Genomic DNA, 14,054 nt, shown 5'->3' with positions numbered 1-14,054 from the left:
AGTGTTGAGGAGGGACACATAGATGAGCTGTGACAAAGCAGGTCACCCTTGAAAGAAGAGAGATGTATTGGAAAGCTGGTTGACTGAATTGAAGACTGATGGTAGAACTGTGAGGTTGGTGTTGAACGTCTTGCAGAGTTTGAGATTTTTTTAAAAAAAGATTTTATTTATTTATCTGACACACAGAGAGAGATAGCAAGAGGGGGAATACAAGCAGAGGGAGTGGGAGAGTAAGCAGCAGGCCTCCAGCTGAGCAGGGAGCCCAAACTGGGGCTCGATGCCGGGCCGGATCCCAGGACTCTGGGATCATGACCTGAGCCCAAGGCAGATGTTTAACGACTGAGCCATTCAGGCACCCCTAGAGTTTGAGATTTGTGAGAATGAGCACCTGCCGTGGTGGGAAAGGAGCTCAGGTTAGAGAGGGAAAGGCAGTATATCTCTGGCTTTCTCTTCCAGCTCCTCTAAATCCTCTGTGCTGTACTGAGCCACTTGCTCCAAGACAGATGTCCTTTAGCTGGATTTGATTGCTTTTCTTTGATTTTGCTTTTTTCCTTTTAAATTCTGCTTTCTTACCTGGTACCCAGACTGCCTTCATCAAAGGCAGAAGTATTATTTCTGGAAAATCAGCATCTGTATGGCAGGGATCTGTCTTATCTTTCTTTGTATTATATGTTGAGTTGTATTAAATGCTTAGTAAATGTTTTTAGTTGCTTGGTTGGTATTAAAGCCTGAACATTTTAAGGACATTGTGGAGGGAAAATCTGTAGCTTTACAAAAGCATTACCCAAGCCTAAGATTTTATTTTGCGATGTTGTAATGATGTCTTGTCTGTAAGGGGTATACGTGACAATTAAAAAAATATATATATATATATTTAAGATTTTATTTATTTGACAGAGAAAGATCACAAGTAGGCAGAGAGGCAGGCAGAGAGAGGAGGAAGCAGGCTCCCTGCCAAGTAGAGAGCCCGATGCAGGGCTCGATCCCAGGATCCTGAGACCACGACCCGAGCTGAAGGCAGAGGCCTTAACCCACTGGGCCACCCAGGCACCCCGGTATATGTGACAATTGTATCAGGGAAATGTTAAATGTTATATTTTCCCTGGCTTAGGAATTCTCCCAGAACACTCAGAGGAATCTTCCTGAACCACAGCTCTACTCAAGATGAGGATGACTAGGAGTTGAAGACTTTAGCAAACTTGATCCCTAACATACAGTCTCCAAAAGCCAAATAACCTCTATTAGTAAAAGAAGGGGGCCAGACTGGGTGCAAGAATCCTGGCACCAGAACTTTTGCCAGTGCGTTAGGTAGTAATGTTAGCAGGACACGAATGTCTGGGCCCTAAAAGAAAAAAAATCTCTGAGCTAACTCTAGGAACGTTGCTATTAGTGGCCGAGGTCCAAGATACACATTAAGGAGCAGATTATAAAGGTGCTGGAAGTGTTCTTGACCATACTGTCCAAAGTGGTATAGGCCTGTGTGTATGAGAAACATCCACAACCTGGAGGAAGTGAGCGTGCTAGGAAGCTTTAGGGAAAGAACTGGATAATCTAGGATACTGGGTAAGAAGAGTTACAATCTGTTTTTTTTTTTTTTTTTTTAAGATTTTATTTATTTATTTGACAGACAGCACAGGTAGGCAGAAAGGCAGGCAGAGAGAGGGGGGAAAGCAGGCTCCCTGCCCGAGCAGAGAGCCTGATGTGGGACTCGATCCCAAGATTCTGGGATCACGACCTGAGCCAAAGGCAGCAGCTTAACCCACTGAGCCACCCAGGCACCCCCAGGCCTCTTTCAACAGATAATATGTTTTGGAAAAGGATGCTATGGGAAGAAGCATGAGAAAAGCTTCAAGGTCTTTTCTTCCAGACATGGAAAATTTTTTCCCGTGTCAGACCCTTTTATGGGGATGATCCCTTAAAATCGCTGTTCTAGGGGCACCTGGGTGGCTCAGTGGGTTAAAGCCTCTGCCTTCGGCTCAGGTCATGATCCCAGGGTCCTGGGATAGAGCCCCGCATCGGGCTCTCTGCTCAGCCGGGAGCCTGCTTCCCTTCCTCTCTCTCTGCCTGCCTCTCTGCCTACTTGTGATCTCTGTCTGTCAAATGAGTAAGTAAAGTCTTTAAAAAAAAAAAAATCGCCGTTCTGTGGTATCTGACTTACTCATGAGTGCTGAGTAATGTAAAGAATTGTTGAATCATGGTATCCACCTGAAACTAATATTACACTGTATGTTATTTATACTTGAATAAAAAAATAAAGGGATATGAATTAAAAAAAAGTGTTTTCTAGCAAACGCTCATAAATATTCTTTGCAGTGTGCTATACACCAATAGTTTAAAGGTTTAACCATGGTCTCTGGATGAATAACTGTTGGTCTAGTGAATGCTGCATCTTCACCTCACAATCTTACAACTGTCGACAAGTTATTTAACTCCTTTATGCCCAGAAATTTTTCAATAAACTACGGATAACAATTACTATGTACCAAAGATATTATGAAGATAAAAGAAGGTAACAAGTGGAAGGCATTTTGAATATATGTATTCTTGTGCTGATATAAGAAAACTGTAGTGAGTATTGGCTCTGCCAAATCAAAAAAGACCAAAATAAAGAGTGACTATGAGAAGAGAAGTAAACAAGAATACATACTAAAACCTCACAAATATCATTTGAGAAACATGTTACAATTGTTTTCAGAATATGAACCAAAATCTTTTCCCAAAGTATAGATTACAGAATATTTGTTATTATGCTTTTATATAACTTGAAGATTCAGAAGACATAAACTTTAATGTCTTTGCAACCAAATATCCTTTCTCTTAAAAATGTGGAATATCAGTGCTTTCAGATGGGAAAAAGAAGGTATAATATTTAAAGACTTTTTTAATTTTAGGAAACAAAATAAAACTTGGGTCTATAAGAAGTTATGTTTGAGAACGAGAAACTTTGTGTTGAAAAGAATAAAGGAGGAATCATTTTTAAATCCAATTCTGTTATACACCAGGAATTAAAAATTCTATTTTATCACCATTATTATTAATCTAAAAGTTAAAAGTGATGTGGATAGTAAGATTTGGGAACATAGATTTCATGTCAGGGTGAGTCCATTTCAAGATGCTGACATTTAAAAAATAGTTCTCAGGGGAAAAATACAGTTCTATTTTTTTATTCAGATATAATTGACATCTAACATTGTGTTAAGTTTAAGGTACACAACATTGATTTAATACACTTACATACTGCAATATGATTAGCATTAGCTAATACCTCCATCATGGCACATAATCATTTTTGTGATGACACATTTAAGATCTAATCTCTCAGCAATTTTCAAGTATATAATATAATACCACTAACTATAATCACAATGCAAGTTTGTACCCTTGACCATCTTCCCAATTCCCCCCACACTGAGCTGGTAACCACCACTCTACTCGTTTTACGAGTTCAGCTTTTTAAGATTCCACATATAAATGGTATCTTGCAGTGTTTGTCTTTCTCTGACTTATCTCACTTAAGTGCTCTCAAGTTCCATCCATGCTATCACAAATTGCAGAATTTCCTTCTTTCTCATGGTTGAATAATATTCCATTATACTGTACTTTAGTCATTCATCTAACAATGGACACTTAGGTTGTGTCCACATCTTGGCTATTGTGAATAATGCAACAAACATGGGGGTGCAGATATCTTTTTGATACCCTGTTTTCATTTATTTCCTTCAGATATATATGTGTATGTGTATATATACATATACATATATATATATATATATATCTCCACACACACACACACACACAATAGTTCTATTTTTAATTTTTTGAGAAACCTCCATGCTGTTTTCCCTAGTGGCTGCACCAATTTACTTTCCCACCAACTATGCATAAAGGTCCCTTTTCTCCACATCCTCACCACCACTTGTTATTTCTTGTCTGGTCATTCTAACTGGTATGAGGTAATATGAGGTAATAATTTATTGTGGTTTTCATTTGCATCTCCCTGATGATTTGTATCTCTTGGCCATCCGTATATCTTCCCTAGAAAAAATGTTTACCTCCTTTACCTGTTATATTTATTTAAGTAAGCTCCATGCCCAACTGGAAGCTGAACTCATGACCCTAAGATCAAGAGCTGCATACTCTACCAACTGGCCAGCCACGTGCCCTGCCTCTATTTTAACTGGATTGTTTTTGTTGTTGTTATTAAGTTGTATTGAATTTTTAAAAATATATTTTGTCTTTGTATTTTTAAATTTAAATTAAATTTAAGTTTTCAAAAAGATTTTATTTATTTGACAGAGAGCGAGGGAGCGCACAAGCAGGGGGAGCAGCAGAGGGAGAAGCAGGCTTCCTGCTGTGCAGGGTACCCAATGGGGGGGCTCAATCCCAGGACATCAGGATCAAGACCTGAACCAAAGGCAGATGGTTAACAGACTGAGCCACCCAGGAACCCCTATATTTTGTCTTTAAAAAATTTTTTTTTCTAAAGCAGGCTCCATACCCAGCATGGGGCCTAAACTCACAACCCTGAGATCAAGACCTGAGCTGAGATCAAGAGTCAGACAAAACAGATGGAGTCACCTGGGCACCCTGAGTTCTTTATGTATTTTGGAATATTAACCTCTTATCTGATAGATGGTTTGCAAATATTTTCTCCCATGCTGTAGTTACAGAATTGGGGGGTGACATGGGCAAGGAAAGAGATAAATCAACTATCAAAAAGGGATATGGACTATACAATAAGAGTAATAATGGGCGTCAAAAGTGGAAGGTGAAAATAAGAAAGTCTGGGAATGGCAGTAGAAAGTAACAGAGAGAAATAAATTTTTAAAAAATATTTTTTTGAGAGAGCAAGTGTGGGGGTGGGTGGGTGAGGGGCAGAGAAGAGGGGGAACAGCAGACTCCTCACTGAGTGCAGAGGCCAACCTGAGCTGAAATCAAGATTTGGATGCTCAACCGAGTCACCCAGGTGTCCTAAAATAATTTGTTTTTAATCTATAGTAAGAACAGGTTAAAATGTACTGAAGTATGGCACCTGGGTGGCTCAGTTGTTAGGGATCTGCCTTCGGCTCAGGTCATAACACTGGGGTCCTGGGATGGAGCCCCGCATTGGGCTTCCTGCTCGGCGGGAAGCCTGCTTCTCCCTTTCCCACTCCTTCTGCTTATGTTCCCTCTCTCGCTGTCTCTGTCAAATAAATAAATTAAAAAGTACTAGTTAGAGGGAATGGGGCCAGTGAGGAGAAAATACCGAAGAAGAGAAATCTGCGATATTTTAGAATCATTTGTGATTTCTTAACTAAGACAGCAGGTACTAAAGGAAAAACCAAACAAAACAGGGTTAAATAAGTCTGAAAGATTAGGTGGGGGCACCTGGGTGGCTCAGTGGGTTAAAGCCTCTGCCTTCAGCTCAGGTCATGATCCCAGGGTCCTGGGATCAAGCCCGCACATCGGGCTCTCTGCCTACTGTGATCTCTGTCTGTCAAATAAATAAATAAAAATCTTAAAAAAAAAAAAAAAGATTAGGTAGATGGCGTAGCTTCCATTACAAGGGCACAGGAAAGCGGTACAAAATGGCTTTAAATGATCTGGGAAATTCAGAAAAGGTCATTTTAAGACACAAGATCAAGCTCTACTTTATAGAGCAAGGGCTATATGTACAGTAGAGATTAGGCCATCATATTACACATGATGAAAATATGAATAGGTTTAAGTAAAGATAAATTTAAAGGGTTTTAAATGAAGTTAGGAATGCTAATGTACAACTCCCTCCTAAGGCTGATAATAGAGAAGACAGCATTATGTTGTTCTGCAACATGTCCCTTGTTAGTGTTAACCCGAGCGGGAATGCGATACTTGCGAGGACACTCAGTCTGAATCCGCATGGTGTTTCTCTGTTTCAGGTGTTCCTAGTGCTTTTCAACCTGGGTGGCTAGCGGAACTTTCACCCACCCTCTCTCACCTTGCTCATGCATGGCCCGGAATTCTAGGTATTTCCTGGGCTGCAAGAGTTGGGTGGCTTCTACGCCGCTTGGTAAGGAAACTCTGGATGTACTCCCACATGTACTGGCTACAACCTGGAAACAATTAAGGTATGGTCAGGTTTGTGAAAGACCCGGTGAAGGAATGAACCAGAGTTAATACCTCAGAACACCTCAGGGGGAAATTCTCGGGGTCTAGAAGAGAGAAAAAATGGACACGCAGTTTGTTCCACAAACTAGAAAGCCTGAGGGAATGAGAATGAGAAAGGCCGACACTAATACACCGAGCCTGGCTGAGTGGAGATGAAGCTCTGCGGGCTGGTTCGCACCGTGGTGCGGCTGCTTCGCCCCCGCGAGACGCTCCCACACCCACCCACACCCGCCGTCCCGCTTCATCAAGCGCTCTCTCCCAACCCCGCAGGCTCGCTGCCTTCTGATCCTCGGCTGATCCTCTAACGTTTAGACCTGGAGCTCCTGAGCAGGATGATCAGGATCTGCTCCTTGGTGCGGCCTCCGCCACCGCCTGCGAAGTTCCTAGAGCTGCTGCAGCGCCTCCCGGGGTCCCGGTGTCTCCCGGCAACAGAAACGCCGGAAGTTATGACCCGCAGCTACTTCCGGGTTGCTGGGCGTCCTTCCCGCGCAGGCCACATCCTCGGCGCCTAGTCCTCCCGACGCTCTGAGCTCTAACAGCAAGGCTGCCTCCCTCACGGGCTCTAACTGCATAAACTTACTTCCCAGGAGACTTTGCTTCAAGGACACCCTGGGTGTGAATGCTTTTGGCTACTCCTAAGGCAAAACAAATCATTAACTTACAGAAATGCCTAAGTGGCTGAAAACTTTTACTGGGGTCAAAGCTGCCTAGTCATCTTGAAACCCTCTGCACGAGGGGCACCTGGGTGGCTCGGTCAGCGGCGTCTCACCCTTGCTCCACCCCTCCTCAAATAAAAAATCTTAAAAAAAAAAAAAGGCAAAACCCCCTCACTTTAAGATTAATTCTAAAGGGAAACGAGAATCCTGGTGAATTTTGTCATGTGTCACGAAAAGCACAAACTAGGCCAGTCAAAATTTGTAATAGGGAAAGAATGCGAGGCTTGACCACAAATGGAATGAAATGAAAGTTACCAAAGCAAACATGCTGTGTTCTGCAGCCCAAGCAAATCTACAGGTAAGACTTCTGCTCCTGACCGGAAAACGGGCACCCCGGGCGCCGAGGTTCCCCCACATGAAGAGGCAGGTCTGAGGGTCTGTCTCTCCGGGAGCCCGAGCCTTGCACAGCCCGCGCCGGACGGGAGAACACAGGCGAACGCGCGCGGGAGGGCGGCCTCGGGTTCGCTCCCTCCGGGGCCCGTCAGGGCGGTCCGTCGCCGCCGCCTTCCTCTCGGAATTCTGTTCCTAAACGTCCCCAGCAGCCCCAGAGAAGTGAGAGACGGGCGCTGTGGACGTCACCCTTGGCCGCGGTCCCCGCCTCAGGCGACGCAGCGCCCCTCACCGCCGCCACACAGCCCTGTCGCTAGCGGGGTAGTCACCACGTGCGGAAGCCGGCCGCTTCCGGCTTCTCCGGGAGAAGCTGTCGGAGGCAACCTGCGCACGGCCTCCGAGGGGCGGCCCCCGGGGCACAGCGCCGCCTCCGGCCTCTCTGGGGGACGCTCCTCTCGGCGGTGGCCTCGCGCGGTCGGGGGAAACCTTTGCGCGGCCTCCGAGGGGGGCCCCTGGCTGGGCGCAGAGCCACTTCCGGCCTCTCTGGGGGACGCTCCTCTCGGCGGTGGCCTCCGAGGGGCGGCCCCGCTGGCTTGAGTTGCGGGTAGTCGTTCACCTTCTGAAAGGCTAACGACGTGCGAACCACGTCCCCCACTTTAAAGCTGTGGGGCTCGAGGGCCGTTCGGCGTCACGTCACGTGGTGATTCTGTTAGGGACGTAACCCAGGTTAACGGTTAGGCACGAGGCCCGGAACCGCGCGCGTCTGAATCCTGGTTCCAGCATTTGCGGTCCGTGTATTTCGAGCAGGACAGTCCCAGCTCGGGTTTCACCGCAGAACCGGGCATATAAACAGCGCTGGGGCCCGGCACGACACGGGAAGCGTTAGGACGGTACGTGTGAAACAGGAAGCTACGCGTTCAGCACCGCACCGCACCGCACCCGCGGGGCTACTTCGATGCTCTCAGGACATTTTTAGTTCAAGGTAATTGAAAAACAGATGCTAAGCCTTTTTTTTTTTTTTTTTTTTTTTTTTAAATAAAGCCTATTAGTGAAAGATTTTGTACATTAGATTATCCTAATTCTACCCTGGGGGTTGTTTGCTCGTTTTCAGATAAAGACATTATATACACAGTGGGATATTTAAGCCTTACATAGTTGCTTATATTTTCAAATTAGGGAAAACAGTAGGGCAGGATTTGCCTTTATATCCTGAAATCACTGGTGTTCTTACTTGTCGGATTGATCTCTCCACTCTTCTCTTGGGTACCAACCCTCTCTACACGGTCTTTAATGGAGAGAAGAGCAGCCAGCAGTAACGCAACCGATCCAGGACTCTGACCTTCAGGGCTACTTCCCTCAGCCCTCCTCCACAAGGGTCAGTAGCCAGAGAACCCTGTTTCTGTCCCGAGAGCTCCCCAGAACTGCCGTCTCTGTCCTCTCACCCCAGGGAGGTGCCGAAGGCATATGTGGCAGTAAGATCCTAGTTATGGTACTGTCTTCTCCAAATTTGAGGTTGAGGTACAAAATGGCTTTAAATGATCTGGGAAATTCAGAAAAGGTCATTTTAAGACAAAAGATTAAGCTCTACTTTACAGAGCAAGTGCTAAATGTGACCACCTTTCCTTACCTCTAATTCCAACTCCTGACTAATTTACTTCTCTCCTGTCTTGTTTGAATCTCTCTGGATTCTGGCCTCTTGCCTTGGATGCTCTCCTGGTTTACTTCCTGGCCTGACCTCTAGACAGACTTTCGTCTACATACTGGAATGCCACCATTGCACAGGTCCTCGTTTCACATGACTAATTTAGTTTTGCTGTGCCTTCATTTTAAAGGAATGTTCTGAGAGCTCTGTATTGCTCATTGCTCAAACTATTCCACTTCAGGGCTTAGCCTACCTCCTCTTGAGGAGAATCATTAACTAATACTGATGATCAGCTTTTTTTTTTTTTTTTAAGATTTTATTTATTTATTTGACAGACAGACTTCACAAGTAGGCAGAGAGGCAGGCAGAGAGAGCAGGAGGGAAGCAGGCTCCCGCCGAGCAGAGAGCCCGATGTGGGGCTCGATCCCAGGACCCTGGGATCATGACCTGAGCTAAAGGCAGAGGCTTCAACCCACTGAGCCACCCAGGCGCCCCTGATGATCAGCTTCTTTACTGAACCTTTTCCCCTCCATACTGCAGTCATGGTTATTTCCCAAGACAGTCCTTTTCCTCTCTATCTCCGTTGCCATAGACTAGCCTTTTTATTAGCCTCCTCCAAATTCTGCTCTTCTGGCTTGACTTCAGCAGTCAGTAGAAGAGAGGAAGATCCTGACTCACAGAAAGCATTCCCTCGCCCCAATAGGTGAAGACCATAAGCAAAACATTAAGCCTGAGAATAAGAGAAAAGAGATACTGGTCTTTCAGTCATCCATCTCACTCCATATTTTTTATTCAATATTTTTCATGTTGCTATTTCTTTTGCATTTCTGTAAAAATTTAAGTTCTTTACATTAATAGACTTTCCCTCTTGTGAATTCTTTGGTGTTGACGAAGGTGTGAACTCTGACTGAAGGCTCTCCCACACTCACTGCATTCATAGGGTTTCTCTCCAGTGTGGATTCTCAGGTGTCGAATGAGGTGTGAGCTCACTCTGAAGGTTTTCCCACATTCACTGCATTCATAGGGTTTCTCTCTGGTGTGAATTCTCTGATGCAGGATAAGATGTGAGTTCAGGCTGAAGGCTCTCCCACATTCTTTGCATTCAAAGGGTCTTTCTCCAGTGTGAATTCTCTGGTGTCTAATAAGATCTGAGTTTCCCCCAAAGCCTTTCCCACACTCATTACATTCATAAGGCCTCTCTCCAGTGTGGATTCTCTGATGCCTGATAAGCTTTGAGCTGTGTCTGAAAGCTTTCCCACATTCATTACACTGGTGGGTTTTCTCCCCACTAAAAATTGCTGCATGTTTAATAAGGTTTGGGCTCTTGAGAGATGTTCCATATTGGTGAATTTTCTCTCCAGCATAAATTCTTTGATGCTTAATAAAATCTGGATTCCATTTGAAACTTTGGTCATAGGTACTGTGTTTACAAGATTTCTGGTGTGTCAATTCACTTGAATTCAGGTTTAAGCTTCTCTCACAACCATCATGGCTAACGCTACCTGTAAGTGTATTTTTGTGGGTAAGGATTTTACTCAAACCTCCATCCTGAGCAGATGATGGTCTCTGAGCACCCCCCGATTCTTTTTCCCATTGCTTCTTTAGCCTGCCTGCAGACTTACAGATGTCTTGAGGCTCAGCAGTTCCTTCTGACATGAATCCTGAAATTCTTCCTGATAGAATCCTCTGTGATTCCATTTTTTCATAAATGTCCAATTTTGGCATGAATCCATTGTTTTCACTCTCATTATCTAAAAGAATGAAAAGACAAAGTGGTAAATATCTGTTTGCTGAGTTGGAAGAAAAGAAAATTTTGAGCTATACCCAAGACAGTTTCATATTGGTACTTCAAGTGGCCACTCTAAAAATGTGGCTTTTCAAGAGAAAGGTGTGCTGGACAAGGACACAAAAGAGAAAATTTGGTAAAGGCAAGTAGAATGCCTGTGGAGAGGAAAACTTCATCTATCTACCTACCCTTTCTTCATGTCCATGGCTAATCAAGTTCTGTAAGTACTTTCTGCTGAATGTGCCCTGAACACATCCCCTTCTTTACATTTCTGCTACCACTACCCTTGTCACTCTTCCTATTTGGGGACTGTCACAGCTTCCTGCTGTCTGGACTCTGAGCTGTTCTTCCTAGTCATCCTGGATACCCTCACCAGACTAACTGTCCTTAAAATCCTGTCACCTCCTGTACCCTACTCAGAACCTTCCCTCTCTTTTCTTCTACAACACCAGAACTCCTCCACCTGGTTTCCAGGATCCATTTATGATCAAATCCTCACAATTCCTGCCTTCTGGCTCACAAATTTATACTGTGCCTATGACTCAATATTGTGCTGCAATCAAGCACCCCCTCTTTTTGTAGGGTTTCCTTTGTCTAGAATATGTAGGGCAGGAAAGGTGGTTAGGCAGTGCTGGTCTTAGGCTGGGGGAAATATATGATTTTGGATGGAGTGGATGGAAATATCTCTAGAACAAACTGGAAAACAGAATTTGGGTATTTTTTTTAACTGACTATAATTATTTATTTTTAAAAAGACCATGACTATTTTGTCTTTTTTTTTTTTTAAGTTTTTAATTTATTTATGGGGGGGAGGAGCAGAGGGAGAGGGAGAAAGCAGGGGAGCCTGATGTGGGGCTGGATCCCAGGATCCTGAGATGATGACCTGAGCTGAAGGCAGATGCTTAACCAACCGAGCCACCCAGGTGCCCCCAAAACTAATTTATTCCTGGGTTTATTGTTGAGATCATTTACACCTACAGTAATACTGAGTCCATGAACTCTTTAAACAGAGGAGTTTCAGAACAGGGATCACTGTTCCATGGAGGGAGTCACCAGAAGTCGTGGCTGACTTCCTATAACAACATGAAAGCTTTGTAAGACCAAAAGTACAATAAAAAAGACAATAATGTGGATCTTGTTCTATGTATCTGTGAATTACATTCCACTTCTGAGTATATCATTATGTACCTGCTTTTCTACTAACATGTGTTATTTCTCTTGATGTGTTTCTTCCTCTTTTTTTTTTGCTTATTTATTTCCTGATGTTTTCTCACACATTAATTTTTCTTTCCTTTAGTTTACTCATAAAAATATCCTGTGTTTTGGAAATATTCTGGATGAAGAACAAATGGGAAAATGTAAATATTCTGGATAAGGAACCAAATTCCCTCTCTGTTTTTGTTTTAATTGGCCAATGACACACAGGGAAAAAGTTCTCTACTTCTCATGGGGTGATAAAGGAAAGGACCATGTATGGTAACTGAGGCTACTCTGAGAAGGGACATTCACAGCCCCACTCCTCCAGCAACACGAACTGCACGCACTACTGCCCCTTACCACCGTCCGGCAGAAGGGGTGCTGAGGAACCCCGAAGGGCCTTGGGGTCCACTGGCTGCAACTGGACACTCAGTGCCGGTCCAGGAGGCACCACCTTCTTCCCGAGTATCTCTTGTCCATGTGCATGGACTGGAACCTGAGAAAAATAAAGTACATTTGGGCCTGTGAGAGAATCCCTGTTGGGGATTTGAATATCTTCCAAAAACAAAGAGAACCCGCTGTAGGAATACAGAACTGCAGGACGGATTAAGTCTGACTCAAATGTAAGATGTGGCACAGCACGAGATGCAGTGGAAAAGAGACAGAAAGGCGCACTGCCCTAACAGCCCCTGCAGGTCTCCCTGGGGGCTCAGTCTCGGGCCCTTTCCTCCCACTGTGGGACTCTGTCCATGTGGAGTTCTTAGATCTCCCATTCCCTGTGTACCTGGACTACTGCTTCATCAGCGCCTCCCTCCAAATCTTCCAGTAAGGTGACCACCTCCTCTCCATTCTCTGGGCCACGTTCCCGCACCCAGGCCTGCAGCTCCTCGGGCAGGATGGTCAGGAACTGCTCCAGCACCAGCAGCTCCACAATCTGCTCCTTGCTGTGCGTCTCGGGCCGCAGCCACCGATGGCAGAGCTCCCGCAGCCGGCTCAGCGCCTCGCGGGGCCCAGGGGAATCCTGGTAGCAGAACTGCCTGAAAAGTTGTCGGCAGAGCTCCTGCCTAAAGGGGTCGCTTCTCTGGAGGGAAGTGTCCTGCCTCCAGACAAAATCTTCCTCTTCTATCTTCACTATCAGAAGTCCTTCATTCTCCTGAAGGTTCTGAGCTGTAGCTTTCTTTGATTCTGTCGTCATTTTGGGATGAAATGTATTACCAGGAAACCCACTTCTGCTTTGTGAAGCGTCCTACTTAGTTTCAAGGGCTCTTCTAAGGGATAAAAAAGAACTATTACTGTCTATGAAGATGAAAGATCACATCACAGAAACAGTCATTTTCCATTGCCCAGAAGTGTACTTGACATTTACTATATGTAAAAGCACTGAAATACTTTGTGGAATAAAATTGTTACATAATTTCTACCTCAAAACACTTTCAAATTTAAATTTAAAAACAAAATACCGCTCTTTGGAAAATTCATTTATTTATTTTAGAGAGAGAGAGAGAGGGCGCATGTGTGTGAGTGGGGGGATGGACAGAAGGAGAGGGAGAGAAAGACTCTCCAGCGGACTCCTAGCCCATCTCAGAGCCAAAGGCTGGGCTCAATCCCACGACCCTGAGATCATGACCTGAGCAGAAATCAAGAGATGGACTCTTAGTCAACTGAGCCACCCAGGCACCCATAAAAACGAAATACTTTAAAGTAGAAACAATACATATAAGATTTAAAAATTTCAGGCAATGCTACATGTTAATATGTCACTTGCAATTAAATTATATGTTAAGTCATGAAGACAATCATGACCAGCATAGAAAAACAATGAAGGGCTTCACAAAGTTGGAGATGCAAAGGAGTTGCAATGCAGGGAAATGCAAAGCAGGCTGCCATGCTGCTTTGGTCAGGGAAAAATGAATGAAAAATTAACTTCTGATGAATGGAAAGGATTTGATAGGATGAGGGAGAGAGAAAAGTAAGAAATTACAAGCTAGGAAACAGTCTGAACAACTGGTTAATGGTAGGATCACAGAAGTGGGAAAGCAAAAAGTTCAATAGATTTGTATAAGGAAATCACAGAGGCAAAGGCCCTACCATAGAAAGCCTCAATGCCAAGATCCTGAACTCAGAGTTTATCTTTTAGGCACTGGGGAGCCAAGGAAAGCTTCTGAGCAGAATGACCCGACAAATACTGTTTGTGGAGATTAACATGTTGATTTCTAGGATGGACTGCAACATGAAAAGAGAAACAGAGAGAGGCCAT

At 44.3% G+C, this 14,054-nt stretch overlaps 1 protein-coding gene across 3 annotated transcripts in view; it reads right to left on the bottom strand.

Moving 5' to 3' along the window:
* Nucleotides 1–13,127, bottom strand: part of PGBD1 (piggyBac transposable element derived 1) — a 103,934-nt gene extending 90,807 nt beyond the window's left edge. For all 3 annotated transcript variants that reach the window (XM_080806370.1, XM_080806372.1, XM_080806371.1), the window contains exon 1: nt 12,582–13,127. In XM_080806370.1, coding sequence (XP_080662496.1) covers nt 12,582–12,992 — 411 coding nt within the window. In that variant the 5' untranslated portion in view covers nt 12,993–13,127. The remainder of the gene's footprint in view (nt 1–12,581) is intronic.
* Between the last annotated feature and the right edge of the window lie 927 nt (nt 13,128–14,054).

Source organism: Martes martes (genome assembly GCF_963455335.1).
Source record: "Martes martes genome assembly, chromosome: 6".
Lineage (NCBI taxonomy): Eukaryota > Metazoa > Chordata > Mammalia > Carnivora > Mustelidae > Martes > Martes martes.
Note: the sequence above shows the minus strand (reverse complement) of the source record. Positions and strands in the feature narration are given on the sequence as shown.